A 14,868-nucleotide genomic window follows, 5' to 3' on the forward strand; every position below is an offset into this window, starting at 1 on the left:
TGTATATATATGTAGATATGTAAATATATATATATATATGTGTGTGTGTATGTATGTATGTATGTATGTATGTGTATATATATATATATATGTATGTGTATGTATGTATGTGTATATGTATATATGTATGTGTGTGTATATGTATGTATATATATATATATATATATGTATATATATGTAGATGTGTATATGTATGTATATATATGTAGATGTGTATATGTATGTATATATATGTAGATGTGTATATGTATATATATATATATGTATATATGTGTATATGTACATATGTATATATATGTTTATGTGTGTGTATGTGTGTGTGTATAGCAACACTCATAACAAAGACAACACAATGACATTAACAATCATGTTACGTTATTTTTAAAACGTTTGCTTTTCTTTTTCATAACCTCTTTAACACACTACTTCTCCGCTGCGAAGCGCGGGTATTTTGCTAGTATAAAGATAAACCTTTAACAAACAAAATGGAGTCACATTTAACTTTACAGTAACCCTTTCTGGAAGGAAATGAAGATCAGATCTGAAATCCTTGGGCTACAAACCACAAGCTAAAGGTGAACATTTTAGGAAACGCCTCAGAAAAGGACAACTGAAGAGAAATAGAAATCACAAGCCTGGAGTCCGAGGCTGCGGATACACAACCCCAAAACTCTCCTCACTGTGGTGCCTACAGCTTACAATTTTTTGGTTAAAGACCCTGACGTCGGTTTCTTCAACTCTGACTTTTGGTTTTCACGCCAGTGTCTTGTCTTTCCTAGTTGTGACATTTGTCCCATGTCTTCTGGTCTCTACATTGCTCTCATGTCACATTACTCCCTACACATTACTCCCACACCCTCATCCAGCTGTCTGCAAGTCTTTGCTGAGTTTCCCTTTAAGAGACCTGGACTCCTCCATCACTGCTTTCTCATACTTATTTTGGATGACCATTCACCCTGGCCCATGTGACCTCTGGTCCTGCTGATGATGTTGACTGTAAAGATTACACAACATGCTTATGTGAAGAGCCTCAAGATCCACACTTACACGACTGCTGGAGCTCCCGCTCTCCGTCTTGGTGGTCTCTTCTGTCTTTTTTTATATAAAGATCCCTTGGTGCCCAGTTCTGTTCACAAGCCAGGGGTTGACGGTTATCCTCCCTCTTATGGAGTTTCTGTTAGAAGTGTTGTTTTACCAACTCTCCATTTCTGATGCCCGCTCAGGCTGAAGCCAGAAAGGGAGAGTTGGGGTCCTGGCTGAGCTTAGGTGAGCAGTTAAGGTACTGGCCTACCTCTGGAGACCTCACTGCCATTTTGTCTTTAGTAGGAACGTGCTTCACGACAAAATAAATTCCAGCTTCTGAACCTTCTCAGAAGGCCCAGCAGTGGTGATGTCAGAGCGGCCCCACCTCCTGGGGCTCCACCCACAAAGACAGTGCACAGTTAACCAAGTGAACAGCTGTAACTCACATTCAAGAATAACTAAGATGTCACGCTGTTGTCTGTTCTGGCGCTGGATTTGGAAAAGGACTCAAGGTTACAGACATATTTAATACATTCATGGCCGAAATTGTCGGCACCCCTGGAATTTTCCCAGAAAATGCACCATTTCTCCCAGAAAATTGTTGCAATTACAAATGTTTTGGTATCCACATGTTTATTTCCTTTATGTGCATTGGAACAACACAACAAAACAGAGAAAAAAAGCCAAATCTGACATCATGTCACACAGAACTCAAAAACCAGGCTGGACAAAATTATTGGCACCCTCAATTTAATATCTGGTTGCACGCCCTTAGGAAAAAATAACTGAAATCAAGTGCTTCCTATAACCATCAACAAGCTTGTTACACCTCTCAACTGGAATTTCTGACCACTCTTCTTTTACAAAATGCTGAAGGTTTCTCAGATTTGAAGGGCGCCTTCTCCCAACAGCAATTCTGAGATCTCTCCATAAGTGTTCAATCAGATTTAGATCCGGACTCATTGCTGGCCACTTCAGAACTCTCCAGCGCTTTGTCTTCAACCATTTCTGGGTGCTTTTAGAGGTATGTTTGGGGTCATTGTCCTGCTGGAACACCCATGACCTCTGACGCAGACCCAACTTTCTGACACTGGGCCCTACATCGCGACCCAATATCTTTTGGTAATCTTCAGATTTCATAATGCCTTGCACACAGTCAAGGCATCCAGTGCCAGAGGCAGCAAAACATCCCCGAAACATCTTAGAACCTCCACCATGTTTGACTGTAGGTACTGTGTTCTTTTCCTCGTAGGCCTCATTCCGTTTTCTGTAAACAGTAGAATGATGAGCTTTACCAAAAAGCTCTACCTTGGTCTCATCCGTCCACTAGACATTCGCTCAGAAGGATTTTGGCTTCCTCAAGTACATTTTGGCAAACTCCAGCCTGGCTTTTTTATGTTTCTGTGTCAGCAGTGGGGTCCTCCTGGCTCTCCTGCCATAGCGTTTCATTTCGTTCAGATGTCGACTAATAGTTCGAGCTGACACTGATGCACCCTGAGTCTGCAGAACAGCTCGAATATGTTTTGAAGTTCATTGGGGTTGTTTATCCACCATTCGGATTATCCTTCGTTGCAGTCTTTTATTAATTTTTCTCTTCCGTCCACGTCCAGGGAGATTAGCTACAGTGACATGTGTTGTGAACTTCTTGATTATGTTGCGCACGGTGGACAAAGGAACATGAAGATCTCTGGAGATGGACTTGTAGCCTTGAGATTGTTGTTATTTTTCCACAATTTTTGTTCTCAAGTCCTCAGGCGATTCTTTGCTCTTCTGTCTGTTCTCCATGCTTAGTGTGGCACACTCAGACACACAACAGAAAGGTTGAGTCAACTTGTCTCCATTTTAACTGGCTTCACGTGTGATTGCTATAGTGCCAGCACCTGTTTCTTGCCATAGGTGAGTTCAAACGAGCATCATATGCTTGAAATAAAACGGTTTACCCACAATTTTGAAAGGGTGCCAATAATTTTGTCCGACCCATTTTTGGAGTTCTGTGTGACATGAGGTCAGATTTGGCTTTTTTTCCTGTTTTTTTGTGTTGTTCCAATGCACATAAAGGAAATAAACATGCATATACAAAAACGTTAGTAATTGCAATAATTTTCTGGGAAAATTCCAGGGATGCCGATAATTTCAGCCATGACTGTAAACAAAAATCAAACATCCGTCTCATTGATTAAATAAATAAGCAACATTTCAAAATGCCCCAGTACTGAAAGCCATTGGCAAAGTCCTCGATTGCACTTGGGTGTTGTGCCATGCCTGTGTTTTCTGAATTGGTGTTTTATAGCGCATTGCACCAGTTTGCTTGGGACCCTCCAGCTGGCCTGCCAGTAAGTTATTAATAAACTGACCCGACCCTGCACACTTCATAATGGGGGTCATTTAAAAACTCACAGTTTTCCAAATGAAAACACTCTTTTTTTGTTTTTATATAGCGTCTTTTCTAATCTCTTTTGTCCCCCAACACAGCAGGAATACATGAGAGTGGTCCCAGAAATGAAATGAACTGATGTGTCGCCCAGTTTAACAGTCAAGCCATATAAGAACAAAATCCTTTTTTCATGTAACGCGCCCTCCTCAGTTTGGCGCCACCTGAGGCTCCTCCAACTCTTTTCTCAGTGGTACAAACATCAGGGTGCCCACCAGTGGGTCGAGCTTTTAGCAACATAAACGACTTGGATGTGTTGGTGTTCGGCAAAGACCCCTTGCCATGCTGCCCAAACGCTCCTCACGTGGGTGTCACATGAATGACAGGCCACATGCTCTGACCACAGGGGGCTCTGCAGCTGTCTAAAGCATGAACCTTAAGCCAGCCAGCCCCCCACAGGACCCCCCTGCTGTTTAAAGGAGGAGAAGGTGGTGGTGGTGGTGGTGAGCAGACCTGCCCGGGGTCAGGAGATGTCACCTCAAATATAGCCCACCAATTTTGGGATGCTCAGAGCTGGAAATCAAACTCAGGGCAGTGCTGTCCCTTTATATATAGCGCCTTTCTCAGTGTTCTGCCAAAGTGGTTATAGATGGAGGCCATGAGGGACTGGGAGGAGAAACATTTGCATGAACCTAGCAGAGTCCAAGCCAACAAATCAGCCCAAACCCAAAAGCCCAAGTCCTAATCGCCAACCAGATACTGAAAATACCCCCCCCCCCCCCCCCCCCGATTGTTGGATTCACAAAAACGCCCAGCGAAGTCTGAAGAGACCTCTGAGGAGAACTCAGCTTGGCCTACTGGCATGGGCAGCCTCACCCCAAACTCTAGAAACAGGCTTTTCGGCCTGCACAGTGCTGACATGCATCTCCATGTTTTATTTTTACTTGTTTTTCAGTAAATGGATTTCCAATGAGGCTGTTCATGTGACGTTCTCACCAGACATTGGGATTAACTCAAGAAATCCACAGATATGAAGAACTCGGTACATTAAAGGCCTGTGGTAGAGTGAGCTCCGCAGCTGTTTGGCGTTTTTAAATAAATAATCGCCACACTCGCGTCTTTGTGTTTCAGCATGGCGAGAGGTACCCGTTTGCGATTGCAGGAGTGGATGGCCCTGCACTTAGTGTGCAGTGTGGCAGATGACCAGGGTCCTTGCCCCACTGGGACGCCTGGAGAAGGGAAGGACCGGGAGAGGGGCAATATCTTCCCCGGGGTGCGGGGTAAACGTTAACATTATTCAAAGTTATTGTCTGTTTTTAGCTACATTGTTATCAATCTTTAATTTAATATTGTTTTTGTATCAGTATGCTGCTGCTGGAGTATGTGAATTTCCCATTGGGATTAATAAAGTATCTATGTATCTATTATATAGTGCCTTTCAGGTCTACCTATCTATTTATTACACAGTAACTTTCTATCTATCTATCTATCTATCTATCTATCTATTACATCAGGGCCACAGATTTGCAGCTTGGAAGCTCAGCCCTGTTGGTGTCCAGTCACCGCCAAGGGGGTGCCTGGACTATCCCAGAGCCCTGGATGGCAGCACTTCTGCCAGGTGCTGCCAGGAAGAGGAACCGGCCACACCTGGAGTGCTTCTGGGTGTCCCATAAAAGGGGCCGCCTCACTCCATTCGGGGAGCCGGAGTCGGGAGGCAGAGGACAGAGCTTGAGAGTGGAGGAGTGAGGGCGGCAGAAGAGAAAGACAAGAGAGTCAAGGAAAGGACTATGAACATTGGTGGCGGTTGGTGCCCTGTGTGTACAAAAGAATCAGAAAATTAAAGTGTGTGCTTAAGGCCATTGCGAGTCTGTGTCTGTCTGTGTCGAGGCTGGTCTTTCCACAACGGGTGTAGGGACCCTCATTGACGACGGGAGCTGTGCCATGTCGCCAGTTTGAAAGGAAGCACGAGAAGAGAAACTGAGAAAGGAAAACAAGAAGAAAAGATGGAGGGAGCGAGAGCGAGTGAGCTGAAGAGTGCAGCTCGAGGGAGAGGAAGCAAGCGGCCAGGCAATGAGCCCCAAAGAGGAGTGGCAACTGGAATGGGCCGCGAGTGACCGGGAGTGTAGACTGGGAAGGCAGCGGGGATCGAGAGCCCCAGAGTGAGCGCCCTGGCCATTGGGGACCCAAGCCGAGGTCCGTAGCCAAGGGACGACAGGGACCCCTGAACCTGAGGAAGGTGAGCTACGTCTGCTGTTAGGGTGAGAGGCCCACGTGGGATAAGCAGAGGAGCCGCCAATTAAAAGATCAAAGGCAGCGGGTTTTTAAAAAGGAAACTTTCCTGTCAGGTGGTTTGCACCTCGTTTTAATGGAGGTGTTCATTTCGATTTTAACCTCCACTTCACCTTTGTTTTGAATTGGATGATTGAGCACTGCACCTTTGGAACATTCTAGTTTAGTGTTGGCTTTAATCAAAGCACTGAGCACTTTGCACCTTCCCCTTGCTTCTTCACGTCTGGTTTTGTCCTCATCAGTCACGCTCATCCGGTTATGTTATCGACCAAGGGAGCAAGGAGCCGACCCACACCGTCACAAGGCCATAAATAAAGGAGGACATCCAACCATCCATTATCCAACCCGTTATATCCTAACTACAGGGGTCTGCTGGAGCCAATCTCAGCCAACACAGGGTGCAAGGCAGGAACAAACCCCAGGCAGGGTGCCAGCCTACCGCAGGGCACAGACACCCACACACGGGACAATTTAGGATCACCAATATTTATGAATATTATCGATAATACAATGTTTAAATTGTAACTTAACTCTTGCTTGTCTTTTTGCTACACCTAATTGCCTATAGATATAGAAGGGAAGGTGGGGATAAGTTATATACTATAATACCTTACAGGTGCTGGTCATAAAATTAGAATCTCATGACAAAGTTGATTTATTTCAGTAATTCCATTCAAAAAGTGAAACTTGTATATTAGATTCATTCATTACACACAGACTGATGTATTTCAAATGTTTATTTCTTTTAATGTTGATGATTATAACTGACAACTAATGAAAGTCCCAAATTCAGTATCTCGGAAAATTAGAATATTGTGAAAAGGTTCAATATTGAAGACACCTGGTGCCACACTCTAATCAGCTAATTAACTCAAAAGCCTTTAAATGGTCTCTCAGTCGAGTTCTGTAGGCTACACAATCAGGGGGAAGACTGCGGACTTGACAGTTGTCCAAAAGACGACCATTGACACCTTGCACAAGGAGGGCAAGACACAAAAGGTCATTGCTAAAGAGGCTGGCTGTTCACAGAGCTCTGTGTCCAAGCACATTAATAGAGAGGCGAAGGGAAGGACAAGATGTGGTAGAAAAAAGTGCACAAGCAATAGGGATAACCGCACCATGGAGAGGATTGTGAAACAAAAATGTGGGGGAGATTCACAAAGAGTGGACTGCAGCTGGAGTCAGTGCTTCAAGAACCACCACACACAGACGTATGCAAGACATGGGTTTCAGCTGTCGCATTCCTTGTGTCAAGCCACTCTAGAACAAGAGACAGCGTCAGAAGCGTCTCGCCTGGGCTAAAGACAAAAAGGACTGGACTGCTGCTTTCTGATGAAAGTAAATTTTGCATTTCCTTTGGAAATCAAGGTCCCAGAGTCTGGAGAAAGAGAGGAGAGGCACAGAATCCACGTTGCGTGAGGTCCAGTGTAACCTTTCCACAGTCAGTGATGGTTTGGGGTGCCATGTCATCTGCTGGTGTTGGTCCATTGTGTTTTCTGAGGTCCAAGGTCAATGCAGCCGTCTACTAGGAAGTTTTAGAGCACTTCATGCTTCCTGCTGCTGACGAACTTCATGGAGATGCAGATTTCATTTTCCAACAGGACCTGGCACCTGCACACAGTGCCAAAGCTACCAGTACCTGGTTTAAGGACCATGGTATCCCTGTTCTTGATTGGCCAGCAAACTCGCCTGACCTTAACCCCATAGAAAATCTATGGGGTATTGTGAAGAGGAAGATGCAATACGCCAGACCCAACAATTCAGAAGAGCTGAAGGCCACTATCAGAGCAACATGGGCTCTCATAACACCTGAGCAGTGCCACAGACTGATCGACTCCATGCCACGCCGCATTGCTGCAGTAATCCAGGCCAAAGGAGCCCCAACTAAATATTGAGTGCTGTACATGCTCATACTGCTCATGTTCATACCTTTCAGTTGGCCAACATTTCTAAAAATCCTTTTTTTGCATTGGTCTTAATTGATATTCTAATTTTCCGAGATACTGAATTTGGGACTTTCATTAGTTGTCAGTTCTAATCATCAACTTTAAAAGAAATAAACATTTGAAATACATCAGTCTGTGTGTAATGAATGAATCTAATATACAAGTTTCACTTTTTGAATAGAATTACTGAAATAAATCAACTTTGTCATGATATTCTAATTTTATGAGCAGCACCTGTATACACAGAGGTAAGTCTGTGAGATTAGAGGCATTCTGACAAAGGCTACATATTAATAATACAATAGGGGAAAGTAGAGCAATATATATTACTCTACCAAGACAAAACACCAACAAACAGCCGTTAAATTCAAATTATCTAGAAAGAAAGATAGGAATTGTCAAAAGCTTCTGATTCGCCATAACAAAAGCTGCGTTTACATTTAAAATTTGAGCAATTAATCTTCTATAGAGATTCTATCTATACTAATAAAAGGCAAAGCCCTCACTAACTCACTCACTCACTCACTGACTGACTGACTCACTCATCACTAATTCTCCAACTTCCCGTGTAGGTGGAAGGCTGAAATTTGGCAGGCTCATTCCTTACAGCTTACTTACAAAAGTTAGGCAGGTTTCATTTCGAAATTCAAAGCGTAATGGTCATAACTGGAACATATTTTTTGTCCATACACTGTAATGGAGGAGGCGGAGTCACGTATCGCGTCATCACGCCTCCTACGTAATCACGTGAACTAAAAACAAGGAAGACATTTACAGCACGAGTCACACGTGGGAACGAAGGTAAATGACGTTAATTTTTGACTGTCTTTTAATACTGTGTGAGCATACATATTAACACATGTGCAATTAAACGTGTGCATTTACGGGGTGATTTCTGAGGCTTAAAAGCTCACCTTTTATCAAACGCGGGAAGAAAGGTAACTGACGTTGTTCACTGTCTTTTAATACTGTGTAACCATACATATTAACACATGTCCAATTAAACGTGTGCATTTACGGGGTGATTTCTCAGGCTTAAAAGCTCGCCTTTTACTAAAAAGGTAAATGCAAAACTATTTTCAATCAGTTTATTGAAACGCTCCCGTTAAGGATTGCAATAACATATTCGCGAGATAAAAGAACGAAGTAGGGGGAAATGGAGGAACAGCCGCAAACAGCGAAGAGCAAAAAATTAATTAAACAATTGAGAACGGAGCGAGTTAAGCATACAAGCATGTTCATAAGGGAAACAAAGCACGGTGTAAAACGTAAGTTTAAATTAACTTTATAGAAACGCTCCCGCTGCGGATTGCAATAACATATTCGCGAGATAAAAGTTTAATGAGAAGACACGAGGTATAAACGAAGCACACGCCGTGGCGCAACGTTAGGGGCAACAGTTTCAACCATTCTATGATCTGCTTCTCGCAACTGAAAGACGGCACATGGCGGATGTTAGCCGACTTGCTGACCGCAACGTTAGGGGCTTCAACTATGGCGCTGACGCCACATCTCAGTGCCAACACTTTGCAGACTGTACTTAAAAGACACGCCCTCCTCACTGGACAGTTAAAAACACCAATCAAACTAACGATGACATCAAGTATTACCCAATCAAAAGTAGGAAAGGAGGCATCTTCATAAAATGCGTGTGGGATGATTTGCATGAGACGCTGCTTTAAAAAAAAAATGATAAAAAAAATACGGGATAAATCCCGTCCAGTATTGATTCAAAACGGGACGCGCAATTTCATTCTCAAACGCGGCATGATTCCGTATTTTAAAGGACGGGTGGCAACCCTACAGTGCCAGGTAACCACCCATACAATCACATTGTGATTCAGACTAGGAATGCAATGAATGTAATTACCCCGATCTACATACAAGGCGAAAGTCTTGCAACATTCAAAGATGATGGTTTGGGATAATTAGTACTTATTAAGTACAACATTGAACATAAAAGAGCTTATGAAGCCTTGAACCGAAAAAAGCAAGATCTCACAGATCGTAAAAAAAAAAAAGGAGGTAATGTCGTTTTACTCGCTGTACATTTTAGTCAAACATTACCAGTTATTCCACGAGGGAGACCAGCAGATGAACTCAACGCGTGTTTAAAATCCATGCTTCTCCCACGCTCGGTTATATGTCGCGTGTTCTCGGGTAGGTACACCAAAAAATGTATACATTTAAGCATGTAATGGGCAAAGAAAAAATGAGGTATACCCGAAGGCACTGCAGTAGTACTTAATGTAACTTTACTTCTTAAATGTTAATGTTTTACTGTTTAATAATTTATACGCTTCTTATATATTGTTCAAATTCTTTTATCAAAATACCAGTGACAGCGCAATGCACGATAACATGGAGTGAATACACCATACGCATCTGCCCACGGCCGCCCTGGTGTGCGCAGATACGAGTTGATTCTAAAATAAAATAAACATAAAAAGAGTAATACAATCATCACCCATAAAGCGGATAGTAGACGTGACGTACTATATGTGTACCAGATTTCAAGTCAATAGGTGAAACGGTTTGCAAGCTACAGGTGATTTAAAATCATGGACAGACCAACGAAAAGCCACGGTAGCAAATTATAGAAGAAGATTTTACTGTTTAATAATTTATATTTATATGAAATGTGCTTCTTATATATTACTTCATATTCTCATATGATAATGATGTTTAATGTTGTTTATATTGATTTCTATGTTATTGTAAGTGCATCTATGTGTGTATATGTATGTATGTATGTGTATATATATATATATATATATATATATTTTTTATATATATATATATATATATATATATATATATAAAAAATATATATATAAAAAATATATGTGTATATGTATATATAATATATCTGTATATGTGTGTATATGTGTGTGTATATGTGTATATGTATATATATATGACAGCAACACTCATAACATTGACAACACAATTACATTGACAATCATGTTACGTTATTTTTAAAATGTTTCCTTTACTTTTTCATAACCTCTTTAACACACTACTTCTCCGCTGCGAAGCGCGGGTATTTTGCTAGTAGAGAATAATGCAACAATTTTAAAAAGAATACGACTGTAAAGCAAAATCCTTAAATTTCACCAGCTTTAATTGGCAAAACAAAAGGGAAAAAGTCTGAATTAGCAAAAGCCTCGCAGACTTGGGGTGATCATAAGTAGTGTGAGGATTTGCAAATTAAACAAGAAGAGCCGCGTCAAATCCTTGAAATATTGACGTGTGTGCATCAAGTGAAAGGTTTAAAGCAGCGGTTCTCAATCTGTGGGGCACAAATGTTTCCGTATGTGGCGTAATTTCGCTATTCGTAGGGAAATTTTAAACTTGTAGCGGTGTATCGGCAGCAAAAAATATAGGAATACATTTTATTAGTGTTTCAAAAAAAACGTTAGGGGAGGCACGATTACAACTTATGAAAACTCGGGTCGCAAATACTTAACGGTTGAGAAACGCTGGTTTAAAGTCTAAATGTTCTCAGTTGTAACTGAAACTTCTCATTTTTCACCCTCTGATGGGGGTCCGCACAGGGTGAGATCAGAAATAACCAGACAGACCTTGAAATAAGAAACCCAAAATCAAACAAACACAACAACCAAAAGTCAAAAAGCCATGAAATCCACTCGAGTGACGGCAAACATCAAAAAAACCAAAGAACAGGAGAGGAACAAAGCAGCCAATACCGGGGCTTAAATAGCACTGGGGGCGGAGCCGGCAGTGTCCTCTGTCCCCGCCTCCCCAATTCAGCATAAAACACAAAAGCATAAGAAAGCACGAGCGAGGCGACGATCATAATAACGATTTATAACAAAGTGCATAAATAAGCAAACAAAAAGACAGAGCCCTGGCCAAACCATCATGGAGTCCTCTCATTGAGACTGACCTGAGAAAGACTACCGCCATCCACTTCGACAACCGGCGACTCCGAAAACCCCACGGGCACCTCGTGAGCGGTGAGCTGAGTGTCTGGTGCCCATTGTCCAGCCTGTGGAAGGACCGTCAGCTTCCTCTTTGGCACCAGTGGGGAGGCAGAGAGCTGCAGAGGTCGTGCAGTCGACAAGAAACACTTGGTCTGCTCGGAGCTGCCGTCTCGCTCCTCCTGAGGTGGGCTCTTCAATTCTCGCTCTTCACTCTGGTTGCGGTTTTCGGCCCTAAGGTCCGTCTTGGCATCCGCTCCGCACTTTAGATCCACCTGTGATGAGAAAAGCAGCAGGATTAACATGAAGACAAGAGGACTAAGACCACAGGGCCATTATGGTGGCTAAAGGTTGAGGGGAACTGAGTGGTTCTGCACTTCTGGGAAAGAGATGATGACAAATCATACGTTCAGGCCACCTTATTTACCTCATCAACAGCTGTCCCAACATACGTCCTGCACAAGAACATTACTCTCATGTCAAATTATTCCTTCCAGTACAGACCCCTGTCTCTTGAGCCGCCCAGGTTTGTTTGACATCTCAAAGTCCACCCTCATCTAGCTGTCGGCAAATCCTTGCCAAGTTGCTCTTTAACCGTTTTCCCCATCTTGTTTGTTTAAACCACTTTTGGTTGACCTTTTACCCTGGCCCATGTGACATCTGGCCCTGCTTGACCGCAAGGATTACACGACATGCTTAAGTGAAGAGCCTCAGGGTGGTGGAGAGCACAGAGGGACCACGTCCACACTTACACGACTCTCCATCTTGGTGTCCTGCCGCCGTGAGTTGGTCTCCTCCATCTTTTTGTTCATTTCCTTATTAGCCTCCACCTGTGCAAAAAAAAAAAAAAAAGATTGATCGCACAAGAGGACCTCCGCCTGGGCACCATCCACCTGGGCACTCACAGAAAGAAAGGCAGAGCCTTCTCCTGGGAGCAACTAAGTACAATGCAGAATTTGCCAAGATGAGCTACCGTGAAGCCTACAATCAGCTTTGGACCTTTGAGTGCCAAGTCCAGTGCCCAGTGCCCGACTGGAGTCAAATCAAAAGCCTGAGATGACACCCTCACTGGTCGGGGGGCACGAGAAGAGTGAGAGACAGGGTGATCACCCAGGTGTGCCAGGCATCTGCCAAGACTGGCCACTGTAAATGAGAGCAGCGTGGCCCCCTAGTGGCTTTGCCCATTCAACACACCGTCTCTCTAATCCACTAAACCTGCTGGTGGCCACGACGCAGATGACAAGAGAGCTCAGCCTGCTGTTAGGGCTTGAACTGTTTATTCATTTTTAATGAACGTCCCTTGAGGTGTCCTTGGTGCCATTTCTGGGATTTTTATACCCAGGGAATACAAATTTACTTTTATCCATCCATTATCCAAACCGCTATATCCTAACTACAGGGTCAGGGGGGTCTGCTGGAGCCAATCCCAGCCAACACAGGGCGCAAGGCAGGAAACAAACCCTGGGCAGGGCGCCAGCCCACCGCAGGGCACACACACTAGGGACAATTTAGGATCGCCAATGCACCTAACCTGCATGTCTTTGGACTGTGCCTTTCTATCTATCTATCTATCTATCTATCTATCTATCTATCTATCTATCTATCTATCTATCTATCTATCTATCTATCTATCTATCTGTCTATCTATCTATCTATCTATCTATCTAGTCAGTCAGTCATTATCCAACCCGCTATATCCTAACTATAGGGTAACAGGGGTCTGCTGGAGCCAATCCCAGCCAGCACAGGGCACAAGGCAGGAAACAAACCCCGGGAAGGGTGCCAACTCACCGCAGGGCACACACTAGGAACAATTTAGGATCACCACTGCACCTAACCTGCATGTCTTTGGATTGTGGGAGGAAACCCATGCAGACACGGGGAGAACATGCAAACTCCACACAGGGAGGACCTGGGAAGCGAACCCGGGTCTCCTAACTGCGAGGCAGCAGCGCTACCCACTGTGCCACCATGCCGCAGTTTACTTTTATTTCACACATTTTTCAACTCCATCTTGTTTGGTCCCCAACGTCATGTGCTGCACAGTTGCCGATGCCATAACATTGTATCCCAGGATGCATTGGGATGACGGTGCGGCCATGTTGTGACTATTTCAAGTTCTCCTGGTCCATTCCAATGTGTTTTGCAATTCCGTTTATTTTGGATTCCAAACCTGGACTACGATTTTCCACCTCGCCACTCGAGTCTTGTCCATCTCTTCTGCCTTCCAGTCTTGACTTTGGCTTTTCGTTTTTTTGACTACATCCTGTCTTCAATTTCTAAAAAAAAAAAAAATTTACCGAGGGATCCCCCTCCGTGTACTTTTTGGTATTTGAAATTTAATTTTAGAAGCAAAAATGAAAAAACAAAAATGAAAGGAATTTTCAGATTTTGATTTTTGATCAAAGAATGAAATGATGGAAAATAAGGTATTTTTTAATTCTGTGGTAGCAAATAACAGTGATAAACTTAAAATTACACATACTTTTCTCGATTTATTTGTGATTCAAATAATGAAAGTGTAATAGCTCAAAAACAACAAAACAGACGCATTTTCATTGTCTGAAACCGGAGGTACTTCTTCTTCTGTGCGATTTTTGATGCCACGTACGAACAGTCCTCCTCCTCATAACACATCGACCGACGACCTTGAAGTTACACTGCATGGCATCAGTAGAGGATGGATCATTACATTGTTTTTCGGAACAGTAAAAGAGTGACACTCCGGGACGAGGACATAACTGCAGAAAAATTGAGTCGCATCTTTCAGGTAAAAATACAAGTTTTGCAAACTTTGCTTCATTGATGTGGCAGTTCTTTTATGAACGTTATTGTTGTTACTACGAAACAGCTAACATTTGTCGATTTCATTTACTAACACTAAGTCTGGCAATTTTTATAGTGCTAGCATTTTGAATGGTTGCTCATTGACTTTTACCGGCTACTATAGCGAGTAATCGTTTCGAGTATTAACAGTGCGCACAAGTGTAACACGTTAGGAGAGCAACGTGATTTACAGAAAGTTTTCTTAACATGTGCTACACTTGTCAATGATCAACCATTCACACATTTACACACATTCAAAATGCTAGCACTACAAAATTTGCCAGGCTTAGTGTTAGTAAATGAAATCACCAAATGTTAGCTGTTTCACAGTAAGTAACAACAACAACGTTCATAAAAGAACTGCTACATCAATGAAGCAAAGTTTGCAAAGCTTGTATTTTTACCTGAAAGATGCGACTGTTTTTTTACAGTCATGTCCTCGTCCCGGAGTGGACATTGAAATGTTCTT

General features: G+C 42.9%; 1 protein-coding gene across 1 annotated transcript in view; it reads right to left on the minus strand.

Moving 5' to 3' along the window:
* The window catches only part of ccdc141 (coiled-coil domain containing 141), a 160,547-nt gene that overhangs the window by 81,982 nt on the left and 63,697 nt on the right, over positions 1-14,868 (minus strand). The window contains exons 22-23 of the mRNA XM_051930465.1: positions 12,320-12,403; positions 11,540-11,848 (exon numbers count right to left, since the gene is read on the minus strand). Of these exons, the coding sequence (XP_051786425.1) occupies positions 11,540-11,848; positions 12,320-12,403 (393 nt within the window). The remainder of the gene's footprint in view (positions 1-11,539; positions 11,849-12,319; positions 12,404-14,868) is intronic.

This window comes from Erpetoichthys calabaricus, chromosome 8, assembly GCF_900747795.2.
Source record: "Erpetoichthys calabaricus chromosome 8, fErpCal1.3, whole genome shotgun sequence".
Classification (NCBI taxonomy): Eukaryota; Metazoa; Chordata; class Cladistia; order Polypteriformes; family Polypteridae; genus Erpetoichthys; species Erpetoichthys calabaricus.